The 14,568-nt window shown below is 47.5% G+C and overlaps 1 protein-coding gene across 2 annotated transcripts in view; it reads right to left on the bottom strand.

Moving 5' to 3' along the window:
* NUDCD1 (NudC domain containing 1) overlaps positions 1-14,568 on the bottom strand; it is a 156,060-nt gene that overhangs the window by 54,107 nt on the left and 87,385 nt on the right. For both annotated transcript variants that reach the window (XM_059723807.1, XM_014611617.3), the window contains exon 7: positions 9,728-9,854. In XM_059723807.1, the coding sequence (XP_059579790.1) occupies positions 9,728-9,854 (127 nt within the window). The remainder of the gene's footprint in view (positions 1-9,727; positions 9,855-14,568) is intronic.

Here is a 14,568-nt window from a genome sequence, read left to right as displayed (position 1 = left end):
ATAAAAACACATTAAAGTTAGATTTAGACTTTCAAAGGACTGAAAGTTTAAAGTTTCAGTTGACATTGGGCAAAAAAAATGCACTAAACACACCACAATAAGATGCAGTCTAAAAACATTACAACTGTAAAAATGACTCTGTCCCTAAATGACTAATGAATACAAAATCAATATTTTCCTTTAACATTATTTTTAAAATGTAATTAAAAATCCAAAACTAATAAATCAGGATGTATAGGGAGCCACATTTCCCAAGATGCTACTTTCTAATTAAACCAAAGGGACAGTATGTAATATGCAGCAGTTAAAATAAAACCTGTCAATTTAACTTAAAGATTCTCCAGATAATATAAAATACAGAAAAGTTCATATAAATGAGTCATGCTCATCTTTTCCCAAGTTTTCTTTTTAAATCTCATCTACGCATACAATCAATATTAAGCCATGCATCATTTCCCTTGGAGATGTATGTAAGAACATTTCTAATTTATTAGAAACAAGAAGTCTAAAGTTCAAGCATCAAGATTATAAATTAACCAAATTTATCCTCAGTTTAAGTCATAAGGTCAAGGAGTTGCACCAGAAATAATAATATTCCCAACCTACACATAGCCAGAGCATTGCTATATATTACAGTATAACCTCATAAATCCAGAATGCTTGAGACTGAGCACGTGCTAGAAACTTGAAAATTGTTTTTTTTTTTTTAAACTGAAGTGGCAGCCGGTCACAGAGTGGGTTGGGGGCGGGGGGAGGGGCGCAGCAGCTGGTCCTGGAGCAGTGACTGCATGTGGAGCAGGCTCGTGGATGGTGGCAGCAGCCGCCACATGCAAGCTTCCCCGTACACATCCAGGGGAGCGAAGGGGGAAGCTTAAGTGCCAGATTTCTGAGAATTCTGGATTTTCGAGATATGGATCTATGAGGTTATACTGTATAGTGTATAAACTATTATTATAGATCAGGGTGTCCAACCTTTTTGAATGTGGGGCTGGATCATGAACTTTTTATCACCCAGTGGGCCAGGAAGCCATATTCATATTTTATCACCCCGCGGGCCGTATGTTGGACAAGCCTGAAATAAGGCAATGCTGGCATAAACCCCCACCTGTGGTCAGCTAGTGACACACTACAGCAAATGATGTCCTGGACCACCCATCCCAACAGCTGGGGCCCCAATTCTGCCTGCTACGACCACCATTTGAAGGCAGCCCCAGAAGATATTTGACAGTCATGTTAAAATGTGTGACCAAACTGATGTAGCCAGTGCTCTCACGCAGGCCAAGGGGCTGCCTATGCCACTGCTTCCCCAGGCTTTGCCCACACCAGCAACACTGCTGCCCAAAGTCTTGGCAGCGCTCGGGCAGACGCGGCTGAGGCCCAGTCAACACGCGAGATGAGGGATGGTGGAACTGCGGGAGCGAAGCCAGTTCCCAGCCTGGCAGGGTCTCAGGCCTGGTCTGCCCAGGGTGGCTGCTGGCTGTGGAAGGCCTCAGGAGAACACAGGCAGCTCTGCTCCTCCGCGCTTCCCTGCGGTGAAGGCAAACAGCCCCAGGGAGGGCGTAGGCAGCTGCTGCGGAAGGAGAGCAGCGCCCAGCCCAGCCGCAGGGAGTGACAATCCCCCCTCCCCCTCTGGGCTGCCCCTGAGCAGCACAGCCCCACGAGCCAGCGCTGCCCAAAGGGTGCCGGAGCAAGGCAGCCACTGCACCGCAGCCCCTTGCCCACCTGCCTGTATGGCCCCGCTCACTATGGTGCCTGGCTGCCCGCGCACGCAGCCCCAGCGGCCTCAGTGCTGCAAGCCCGGAGCGTGGGGCCCAGCGGACACCGGCTCCTGCTGCCTCGCCCCGCAGAGTTCATGCCAGGACCCCGCCTGCTGAGGACCCCCAGAGCTGCCCTGCTGACTGCCTGCACTAGGCGCCACATCCCATTCCCACCCCCCTGGCTGCCGAGCCCAGTGGGTCCCGGGAGGCGGATGGGACGCTGGGGGCAAGGGGCCGAGCCGGAGACAAGTAAAAGCGGGAACTGCCTTCAGCTCGTCTTGTCAGGAGCGGCCAGGGCAGCCCCGCACCACACCACACAGCCCTCAGGGCAGTGGCGGGATCCAGCTCACGTGAAATGGGAGGTCACGCGAGCCTGGCCCCATGGGAGTGAGCAGCTCACCTCCCCTCCCCCCCCCCACCTGTCCCAAGCGAGGGACCTCGGGCCTCTGAAAATGGCTTGGCGGGCCACACAGATTCATTGATTGTAGTCTCGGAAGGGACCACAATGGATCATCGTGTCTGACCTCCTGCCCCTGGCATGAAAGAGGACAGAGGTCAGATGACCCCAGCCAGGTGGCTATCTAGCCTCCTCTTGAAGACCTCCAAGCTGGGTGACAGCACCACCTCTCTTGAAAGCCCATTCCAGATCCTGGCCACCCTTACTGTGAAAAATTTCTTCCTAATATCTAACCTAAATCCACTCTCAATTAGTTTATACCCGTTATTCCTAGCCACTCCCTGGGGCGCCTTAGTAAACAGCGCTTCCCCTATTCCCTGTTGACCTGCCCTAATACATTTATAGGCAGCCCATGGGCTGTATGTTGGACAAGCCTGTTATAGATGGAGCTGACAGGTCTGTTTATTTCACTTTTTATTCATAAGACGCTCTTTTCAATTGCTTTAAAAAAAAAAAAAAAAAAAAAAAAAAAAACCCCCAACTATTTTCCATGCTACATATTCTTGTATTGGTTTCTACTTCTTTTGGAAAAATAATGAAAATGGTTCTCCTATTTCAGAGAATAAGGCTAGGAGAAATGTGTGGTTTCACTTATGTCAGACTCTGGTGACCTGTTTTTTTTAACTGGCGTTGGCAACCCAATGATATGGAGCTATGGAACAAGGGCTTTAAATGTCGTTGTGGGGGGTGCTTTATCTCAGGGCTGGGCTTTTTGCCTCCAAGAAAAATCTACAGATTGGGTCAAGCTCTAAGCTTTAGACAAAAGAAGTTCACACTTGCTCAGTAAAAACTTGCTAGAGGTCACCAGTTAAAAATCTACAAATCCTATCTTCACTGAACACGCTCATGCTTCTCACTTCTAGTACTGGAGTAGAACAAGGGTTGTGCAGAAAAAAAATAGCGTGATATCTAAAATAATTAAAGACTGTTTTGTATGGCCTCCACCCAAGAATCTGAATCAAGTTTGTATAGGTAGCCTGAATTTTGGCATTGTCTTAAAACCGAGTGCTTGACTCTACAATAGTAATGCAGTACAGTGAAGGATAAAAGGCTAGATAATCTGCAAGATCATAAACAGCTGAGAACTGGATTATAAACCAGCACAGAGCACTACATTAAGCACTGTTTAAACTGAGTAATTGTATCCCATTACTTGGATTAGCTTTTATAACCCATGAGTTAACACTCAATGGGTTAACTCAGGGAAGGACAATTATTTCAGGCAGAGGGCCGCTTATCCAGTTTTGGCAAGCTGTCTATGGCTGAATGGGTTGCCCCACCGCTTGACAGGTGCCCTGCCCCCTGGTCATCTTGGGACCATAGATTCATAGATGTTAGGGTCGGAAGGGACCTCAATAGATCATCGAGTCCGACCCCCTGCATACGCAGGAAAGAGTGCTGGGTCTAGATGACCCCAGCTAGATGGTTATCTAACCTCCTCTTGAAGACCTCCAGGGTAGGAGAGAGCACCACCTCCCTTGGGAGCCCGTTCCAGACCTTGGCCACTCGAACTGTGAAGAAGTTCTTCCTAATGTCCAATCTAAATCTGCTCTCTGCTAGCTTGTGGCCATTGTTTCTTGTAACCCTCGGGGGCGCCTTGGTGAATAAATACTCACCAATTCCCTTCTGTGCCCCCGTGATGAACTTATAGGCAGCCACAAGGTCGCCTCTCAACCTTCTCCTGTGGAGGCTGAAAAGGTCCAGTTTCTCTAGTCTCTCCTCATAGGGCTTGATCTGCAGGCCCTTGACCATATGAGTTGCCCTTCTCTGGACCCTCTCCAGGTTATACGCATCCTTCTTGAAGTGTGGCGCCCAGAATTGCATGCAGTACTCCAATTGCGGTCTGACCAGCGCCCGATAGAGGGGAAGTATCACCTCCCTGGACCTATTTGTCATGCATCTGCTGATGCACGATAAAGTGCCATTGGCTTTTCTGATGGCTTCGTCACACTGCCGGCTCACGTTCGTCTTGGAGTCCACTAGGACTCCAAGATCCCTTTCCACCTCTGTGCCACCCAGCAGGTCATTCCCTAGGCTGTAGGTGTGCTGGACATTTTTCCTCCCTAGGTGCAGCACTTTGCATTTCTCCTTGTTGAACTGCATCCTGTTGTTTTCTGCCCACTTGTCCAACATATCCAGGTCTGCCTGCAGCTGTTCCCTGCCCTCCAGCGTGTCCACTTCTCCCCATAGCTTTGTGTCATCTGCAAACTTGGACAGAGTACATTTGACTCCGTCATCCAAGTCACTGATGAAGACATTAAAGAGTATCGGTCCAAGGACCGAGCCCTGCGGGACCCCACTGCCCACACCCTTCCAGGTCGAGACCGACCCATCCACCACGACTCTCTGGGTGCGACCCTCTAGCCAATTCGCCACCCACCGGACTGTGTAGTCATCCACATCACAGCCTCTTAGCTTGTTCACCAGTATGGGGTGGGATACCGTATCGAAGGCCTTCTTGAAGTCTAAGTATACGACATCCACCCCTCCTCCTGTGTCCAGGCGTTTCGTAACCTGGTCATAGAAAGAGACTAGATTGGTCAGGCACGATCTGCCCGCGACAAACCCGTGCTGATTTCCCCTCAGCATAAATTTGCCCTGCCGGGCTCTCACAAATGTGAGCCTTGATAATTTTTTCAAATACTTTACCAAGGATGGAGGTGAGACTGACCGGCCTATAGTTGCCCGGGTCCTCCTTCCTCCCCTTTTTGAATATGGGGACCACGTTAGCCCTTTTCCAGTCCTCCGGGACTTGGCCCGTGCGCCACGAGCGTTCGAATATTCCCGCCAGTGGCTGTGCGATGATGTCGGCCAGTGCCTTCAGCACCCTCGGATGGAGCCCATCCGGGCCTGCCGACTTAAAGGCATCCAGTTCTTCCAAGTGACTCTGCACCATCTCAGGATCTACGCATGGAAGTCTGGCGCCTTGTTGCTGCCTCTCTACAACCCCAGTGAGAGACTTGTCGTACCCCTCACTTAGGAACACTGAGGCAAAGAACTCGTTGAGGAGTTCAGCCTTATCCCCCCTGTCCGTCACCAATTGTTTCTGCCCATTTAGCAGGGGTCCTATTCCTCCCTGGGCCTTCCTTTTACTCCCTACATATCTAAAAAACAATTTCTTGTTGTCTTTTACTTGGGTTGCCATCCTCAGCTCCATGGTAGCTTTGGCCCGCCTAACTGCCTCCCTACAAGCACGACCAGAGGAGGTATATTCATCTTTAGTGATCTCACCATGTTTCCACTTTTTATGTGCTCCCCTTTTGGCCCTTAGGCTGCCCTGGATTTCTCTGGTCAGCCATGGAAGCCTCCTGGCCCCTTTCCCTTTTTTGCCTCGCTCGGGGATCGTCTTGTTTTGTGCCCGAAGGATCGTTTCCTTAAGGCACAGCCACCCTTCTTGGGCTTCCATCTCTTCAAAACTCCTACTCTGCAATGTGTCCTTGACTAATCGCCTGAGTGCATTGAGATCAGCTTTCCTAAAGTCCAGCACTTTCACCCTACTAGTTACCTTACCCACTCGACGTCTTATGTTGAATTCTATTATTAGGTGATCACTGTCTCCCAAATGGTTACCGATCTGGAGGTCCCCTATCATGTCATCCCCTGTTGCCAGTACCAGATCCAGTATGGCATTCCCCCTAGTGGGACCATGCACATCCTGTGTCAGGTGGAGCTTGTAGCCCACGGGGGTGCCTTGGTGAATAAATACTCACCAATTCCCTTCTGTGCCCCCGTGATGAACTTATAGGCAGCCACAAGGTCGCCTCTCAACCTTTTCTTGCGGAGGCTGAAAAGGTCCAGTTTCTCTAGTCTCTCCTCGTAGGGCTTGGTCTGCAGGTCCTTAACCATACGAGTGGCCCTTCTCTGGACCCTTTCCAGGTTATCCGCATCCCTCTTGAATTGCGGCGCCCAGAATTGGACGCAGTACTCCAACTGCGGTCTGACCAGCACCCGATAGAGGGGAAGTATCACCTCCTTGGACCTATTCGTCATGCATCTGCTGATGCACAATAAAGTGCCATTGGCTTTTTTGATGGCTTTGTCACACTGCCGACTCATGTTCATCTTGGAGTCCACTAGGACTCCAAGATCCCTTTCCACTTCCGTGCCACCCAGCAGGTCATTCCCTAGGCTGTAGGTGTGCTGGACATTCTTCCTCCCTAGGTGCAGCACTTTGCATTTCTCCTTGCTGAACTGCATTCTGTTGTTTTCTGCCCACTTGTCCAACCTGTCCAGATCTGTTTGCAGCTGTTCCCTGCCCTCTGGCGTGTCCACATCTCCCCATAGCTTTGTGTCATCCGCAAACTTGGACAGAGTACATTCAACTCCCTCGTCCAAGTCACTGATGAAGACATTAAAGAGTATCGGTCCAAGGACCGAGCCCTGCGGGACCCCACTGCCCACACCCTTCCAGGTCAAAACCGACCCATCCACCATGACTCTGGGTGCGACCCTCCAGCCAATTCGCCACCCACCGGACTGTGTAGTCATACAAGTCGCAGCCTCTTAACTTGTTCACCAGTATGGGGTGGGATACCATATCGAAGGCCAGGACCAATGTCCCAGCACTGGTGGGGCCCAGAGCGGGGCGCAAGCTGGCATGGGTCTGTGGAGACGGGCTGGGCTGCACCAGCAGGGAGAGGGAGGAGCTGACCCGGTTTCATAGAGCCCCTGCCAACTGGGACCCTGTACTCCTGCTGCCCTGCTCTGGGCCCTGCTGGTGCTGGCCTGGGACATTGGTGCGGGCCCTGGGCTCCCGCACCTGCTCACTCCCAGTGCCCCCTAGCCCTGTGGTACAGGCGGGGGGCAGCGCATAGCCCTGACCCCCTTCTCGCTGGCAGAGAAGGAGCTAGTGCAGGGCGTGGGGAAAAGCAGCCCCTCTCCTGACCTGTGTCCCGCGCTCCCTGCTGCAGTCACTCACAGCCCATGCAGGGCTGTCCTGAGCAGGCACAGGCAGCCCCACGTGGGCTGCGAGCAGCTGCAGTGTGGGGCACCAGCCACGGGGTGGGGAGGGGCCGTTTTTCCCTGCACTAAGCACCAGCTTGTAACCTGCCCCTGCTGCCAGCCTGGGCCCTGAGACAGCAACAGCTGCAGCCCTCCCACTTGCCGTGCAGGGCAGTGTTTGCTGCTGCTGCCTGCCTGAACCTCACGCGCTGGGCAGCAGAGGCGGTGGCAGCAGCCTGACCACAGCCTACCATGGCGCGAGCTCCAAGCAGGCAGCAGCAGCAAACGCTACCCAGCGCAGCAAGTGGGGGGGCTTCAGCTGCTGTCACTGCAGCGCAGCCCCAACGGATGAGCCTGGACCTGTGCGGGGCCAGGTTAAAGCTGGTGTCGAGTGCAGGGAAAAAGCGCCCCGCCCTGTGGTTGGCACCCCCCACTGCAGCTGCTCACAGCCCACCTGGGGCTGCCTATACCGGCTCGGGACAGCCCCACGTGGGCTGCGAGCAGCTGCAGCAGGGAACGTGGGTCATGGGGTGGGGGAGTGGCCGCTTTTCTTCATGCTCCGCACCAGCTCCTTCTCTGCTCTTCCCCCCCGCCCTTACCTGAGGTTCCGGTGCCGGGGCAGCCACATGGTCCCAGGCCAGAAGCCCCAGTAGGGGGTAGATGGACCAGGCATGTCCTGCTGCTGCAGGAGCCTGTTGGGGCTTCCCCTGGGTCCTACTGCCCCTGGTTCCGTTTTTTTTTTTTTTTTTTTTTTACAGGAACCAAGGATAGATAAATGTTAATTAAAAAAAAAAAATTTAGGAGCCCCACGGGCCGGATAGAATGGCCTTGCAGGCCGTATTTTGCCCACCTCTGGGTTAACTGCTTTTTCCCCCACCCTCTCTTCTATCAACCTCACCCCTCCCATAGTTCCATCTCCTTTTTCTTCCTTCTTTCCTGTTCTTTGTATTCAGATCATGTCTTTCTATTTAGAAGCTCTGCTTTTTGTAGCCCCTTCATAGCATCTGATGAAGTAAATTGTTACTTACAAAAGCTTATACATCTCCAATTTAGTTATTTTGTAAGGTGCAAGTCTACCCTGCTTCTGCTTAAACAAAGTTAAGGCTGACTTATTGGGGGTCGAAAGGTAAGGACAGCCCTTTCATTTCTACCAGAAGAAATGCTACTCTCCTGCTACAAACTGAATGCGGAGGCATTGGTACAATTTCTCCTGCAGGAAACACGCTGCTCCCAGGAAAGCTCTCTCCTGTGGAAGACTCTCTTCCACAAGACTTAATGTTTGTATGTTTCCCTGTTTACTTTTCCCAGGAATCAGGAGGAGTCCAGGACAGGGAAATGCTCCCCATGACTGGGGCTACCCAATCTGGAGAGGGTACAGGAAGCAGGTGCTACTGGAATCCTCTTGGGACTGAGAGCCTTTGGTTGGCTGGGAAATGCTTCCTCTGTATCCTCCCATACCAGACTGAATCCAGTCTAGAAAGGCAGAAACTAGTGCTCCACTCCTCTTGGCAATCAGAAAGAGTTGAAGAGTAGGGAAAAGTAATTCCAGTCTGAAAAACCATATGGAAAGCAGAGGCTGTTCAACTCCTTTCAAAGACTGCAATGAGTTGAGGAGCACCTGCTTTCCCTCTTTACCAGTTTGGAGTCACTCTGGTCTGGGAACACTTGGGGAACAGGAGAGGACCTTGCTGGATAGATTGCCTGTACTCTCCCTTTTTGCTAGAATTTCTAGGGCTGCAAATTCCTTGAAATGAATGCCTCTCCATGGCAGAAGTCTGTACACAGGGAAAAGCAAAATTGTAAGAGTTCTTCAGAATAAAAGGCATAAGTCTAACAAGATCCAGTGGCTGGAATCTGAAGAGACCATTCAGAAAATGATAAATTTGACTGAAGATAATTAACCACTAGAACACCTTATGGAAGGCTAGAATGAATTTTCCACCATTGACCATTTTTTTAAATAAAAGATTAGCAGGTTGTTCTAACAGATATACTTTAGTAAATGGGGATTAACTCAGAGAACTCCTATGACTGCATTATGCAAGAAATATGACTAAATGACCAAAAATGTCCCTTTTTAGCATATTAATTATCAGTAACATTTAAAGATAACTGTTTAAACATATTCAGTGTAATGCATTTCTGTGTTTTGGTTAGTGGTTGAGAATCAGATCCCTAGGTGGCTGTGGCAGTTGGTTGGCATAGGAACGCTGCCGCTGCTTAATGCTGTTTTACTAGTAAGCATCCTAGGTGACGAAAAATCCTCCAAACCAAGTGATTACAGTAAGTTTGGAGCTGTTATTTCACAACTAGTGGAAATTAAATTTGGTCTCCATATTCAATCTTCTTTGTATTCTTTATTGAGTTAAACCATGACATGTTAATTGAATGCAGTCTGTCATGTGGACAGTGTTACAATTCAGATACCTAGTACTAGGATTTAAAAACAATTAATTGAAAAATGCAGTTTCCAGATTTTACATGATCGCATCATCTCATACTAATTAAGGAAGGAGTCAGGCTCCTAACAAAGTACAACTTGATGAATAACATGAGGATTTTAATTTCTTACCATTTCTTCAGAGGTCAGATGCATCAGACATTGTGAAGAATCTGTGATGAACTCCCCTCGTGAATCAGCCACTATCAGTTCTGGCCACATTGGTCCTTCTTCCTTTTTATTTAATGAAATCTCCAAACTAAAAAGGACAAATGTGAGGATAAATGATTTGCAGCAATGAGACGTGTTACAAAATTGTTACAAAACAAACAAATGCACAAAAATAAAAATACAAGAATTCTTCTGATTAAAAGTATAATGTGAGACTGGTAATTGGGAAAAAATGCCAAATAGATTTTCTAATGGAAGCTTAGTAAGTCTCCCCAGCTACATGCCTATGATTATTGTAAAAAAAAAAAAAAAAATCTTAAAAAAAAAACAACTTTTAATGAAATACTCGATAGCAAACTTACATATTAAATCACATTCAAATCTATTAACCTCTGCCTTGATAAGAAACTGATGTGTTTAAATTTTGTATGTATACAGTGTGCGTATACAATGTGTTCCTACTACTGTCAGTAGTCCAACTAATGTTAAGGTTTTTCTATTCATAAAGGGAACATTTTTCCCCCCATTTTATTACATTTGTTACTCTACATAGTTAAAAAAAACACTAACACTGACAGATGTTCTGAATTCTTCATGCATAAACAAAATGGGTAACAAATTTAAATGAGGAGCATTGTAAAGTAGGATTTCCTAGAGTGCTGCCTTGGGTTAACTCTAGTTCTGACCAAGTTAACAGCTTTACTTTAGACTTCAATAAGAGAAGTTGGAACAGTGCTAAGCAGTTTTGAAGCTGCTTGGAAAAGATTACCTAAGGAGGTTGTGGAACCTCTTGGATGTTAGACAAACACTTGTCTAGAATGATTTACAGAGCAATGATCCTGCCTTTAACAGGCACTTGGACTAGTTGATGTCCCACGGTCCCTTTCAGCAGTGGTATAAGTAGAATTGGGTGATTAGGGAAGCTGCCACAGATGCTGATGGGTGAGGGGCAAGAAAAGGGGCAGTAAAAAAAAAAAAGGCTGCCACTACACCTGCACCAGGCATGGGCGACTGGTGCCACCTGACTTGGGGGTCACATTCTCCCCAAGTCAGCTGCTCAAGCCGACCAGGGGAGAGGTGGAGGGGGAGCTCCCGTAGCCAATCTCACTCTGGCTGACTGTACCAGCTGGGGCTCCCGCCTGCCCATCACCTAAGCAGGGAGCGTTGCCTGTCAGGAGGTACACTAGTGCTCTGAGGGGGTGCCCATGCACACTCCACGTGTCACCACTGGCACCAGAGGCACAGCGGCAGCCATTAGTCATGTGTCTAGCTACATCATTGCGCTTCTGCCTTTAGGCCCTATTCTTCTGTGATTCCATTAAACCTTTTATACTTTTGCTTCATTAAAACATTAATTTGCTCCATTTTAAGCATGCAAGTAGTTCTCTATTGACATCAGTAAATCAGCATTGTGCACAAATACCTTGCTGCACTGGGGTCAAAGGCAGGACTAAAAGAGCATGTGTTTTAAGGTTTTCTTTAATAAAACCCATATGGGTATTCTGGCATTAAAAAGACTACCTACTCTACATTAAGATGCTGTCTGACAGATGAAACAAAGCAAGTAATTTAATGCATGGCTTCACATCATTGTTATTTTCTATCCAGGATCTCTAAAAATTTAAAAACAACATTCAAGCTACAGAAAAAAAAAAAAAAGAATTCTTTGTAGCAGTAGAGGTTAACCTTTTTGGCAGGCATGCTACAAATCAAGTGCCACCCTAATCCCTTTCCCTTATCTGCTGCTCTGCTTTTTGCTCTGTGGACAAGCTGTAGCTCAATACTCTGCTCCCACACCTGTGCTCCCTGACTGATGTTTTGCTTTCTGCTCCCTGCTTTATCTATCGCTGTGCTACCTGTCCCCTCCTCCACCTGCCACATGTCACACAAAGAAGCTGTTCATAATACTTATGGCTCCCATACTGCAGGTTGGCATCCCTGCTCTGTAAAAAGCAAGTTTAAATTAGTAAGTTAGCTTGAAGAGTGTATTCACCAAGTTAGCTTGCTGAACTCAAACCCCTCACTGCAGGAAACAAATCTAGGTTTGCAAGAACTATGTCCACTCAGTATGATCTGGAGAACTCACCTATTCATCTCCCCACAGGTAAATATATCTGTGCACGCATCCATATCACAACATACAACTGAAAAAATCATAGATGCTAGGGTCAGAAGGGACCTCAAAGGATCATCAAGTCTGACACCCTGCCAGTGGCAGGAAGAAGTTCTGGGATCATCTGACCCCAGTCAGGTGCTTGTCCAGTTTCCTCTTGAAGACCCCAAAGGTACAGGAGAGCACCATCTCTCTTGGAAGCTCATTCCAGATTCTGGCAATCCTTACCATGAAGAAGTTCTTTCTGATGTCCAATCTAAACCTACTCTCCATCAGCTTGTGGCAATTATTTCTGGTTATTCCAAGGGGTGCTCTGGTCTGGTAAACAGAGCATATCCTATTCCCTGCTGCCCCCCAAAGAATTTGTATACTGACACAAGATCCCCCCATAACCTTCTCTTGTGGAGGCTGAAAAGGTCCAGGTCCCTCAGCCTTTCCTCATAATAAGGCCTTCCCTTCCCTGCAGGCCTCTAACCATATAAGTAGCCCTCCTCTAGGCCCTCTCAAGGTTGTCCACATCCTTCTTGAATTATGGCACCCAGAATTGGAAGCAGTACTCTAGCTGCGGCCTGACCAGTGCCACATAGAGAGGAAGCATCACCTCCCTGGACCCGTTTGTGATGCACGTACTAATGCATGACAAAGTGCGGTTAGCTCTGCTAATTGCTTCATCATATTGATGACTAATATTTATCTTGGAGTCAGTCGACAACGACTCTGAGATCTCTTGTTGTCGCTGTGCTGCTGAGAAGGTCATCCCCCAGCCTATAGGTGTGCTGGTGATTCCATCTCCCTAGGTGCAGCACCTTGCACTTGTCCTTGTTGAACTGCATCCTATTGTTCTCTGCCCACTTTTCTAGGTCCACCTGGATTCAGTTTCTTTCCATCAGTGCATTTGCTCTGCCCCATAGTTTGATGTCATCTGCAAATTTAAACAGAGTGCTTTCCATGACCTCATCCAGGACACTGATGAAGATACTGAATAGCACCAGACCAAGGACCAAGCCTTGGGGGACCCCACTGCCCACATCTTTCAAGGTCAATACCGACCCATCCACCACCACTCTCTGAGTATGACCCTTAAGCCAAGTTGCCACCCACATGACTGTAATAGTCTATGGCACAGCCGTTCAATTTCTTTATAAGAAAAGGATGGGATACAGTATCAAAAGCCTTCTTAAACTTCAAATAGATAACATCTATCTCAACTCCTGCATTTAAGCTTTTAGTGACCTGGTCATAGAAAGAAACAAAGTTAGTCAAGCAGGATATCTGCTATGATCCCATGCTGGTTCCCCTTCAGCATTATATTACCTGCTGAACTCCTACAAATGTGATCCATGACCATTTTTTCTAGGGTTTTCCCAAGGATAGAGGTGAGACTAACCAGTCTATAGTTACCCAGATCCTCCTTTCTCCCCTTTTTGAAATTAGGGACAATATTGGCCCTTCTCCAGTCCTCAGGGACCTCATCTGAGCACCATGAGTCCTCGAACAGTCATGCCAATGGCTCTGTTATGACACTGGCTAATTCTTTCAGCACCCATGGGTGGAGTTCATTCGTTCCTGCTGATCTAAAACAAACAAACAAACAAACAAACAAACAAACAAACAAACAAACAAACAAACAAACAAACAAACCCACACATCCAGCCCCTCTAAGCATCTCTTTACTAGGTCGGCGCTGGCAGTTGGTGGGCTGATATTTCTCCTGCCTGTCAGTAATGCATTTGGGAGATTTGTCTAGATCCTAGTTCAAGAATACAGAGGCAAAAAAAAACTCACTGAAGAGCTCTGCTTTGTCCCACCTATCTGTCACCAGCTGCCCTTGTCTATCCTGTAGGGGTCCTATGTTGCCCTGCACCTTCTTTTTGCTTCCTATATACCTGAAGCAGGACTTCTTGTTGTCCTTAATTTTTGTTGCTAGCCTGAGTTCTAATCCTGCTTTGCCCTTCCTAACTGATTCCCTGTAATTGTGAGCCAAGGAGGTATACTCCTCCTTGGTAGCTAACTCCCTGCCTCCACCGCCTGTATGCCCTTTTTTGCCCTTAAGGGCTTTCCTGGATTTCCCTGCTTAGCCAAGAATTTCTCAGTTCTCCAATTTGAGCATTCTTTAAAGTTTCTGTTCAATTTTCCCCATGTCTTTTGGAATAATGCATTAATACCCTTCCAGAAAAGCAGTACTCAGCAAATTTTGAATAAAATCTTTATATGCAGCCTGTCAACTAGCTATTTTCTCAGCAGCGACTTATGTCTCAAGCTTTCTTTAGGTAATAGTCAATAATTAAGGGCTTTTCTGGCTAATTTTACATTTTAATTTTCATTGAAAAGTTTCTCTTTACATCCAATCATTAGTGTCTACATTATTTTAAAACAACTTTAAGGGCTGCAAAAGTGAAGTAATCCTACATTTTCAGAGTGTCTTTAAAAAGGAAACTAAGCTGTTGATAACAAAAATCATTATTTTAATTGCCTTGGAGAACTATATATCTTTAGTATGGCCTCGACAACTAAATATATACCTAATCCATCCTCTACTTTTTCCAGTTAGAGAGAAAGGATTGTTGCTATTGACAGATAAGTGACATGGCAGTCACTTTTTCTAGCTGAAAATCTATAGCCTAGAACATGACAGGTGGCTTTTAAGTAGCTAAATCATTAAACATGACTTTATTGCCCCTGCACAACC

This window comes from Alligator mississippiensis, chromosome 3 (genome assembly GCF_030867095.1).
Source record: "Alligator mississippiensis isolate rAllMis1 chromosome 3, rAllMis1, whole genome shotgun sequence".
Classification (NCBI taxonomy): Eukaryota; Metazoa; Chordata; order Crocodylia; family Alligatoridae; genus Alligator; species Alligator mississippiensis.
This window is presented reverse-complemented; position numbering and strand designations above follow the sequence as displayed.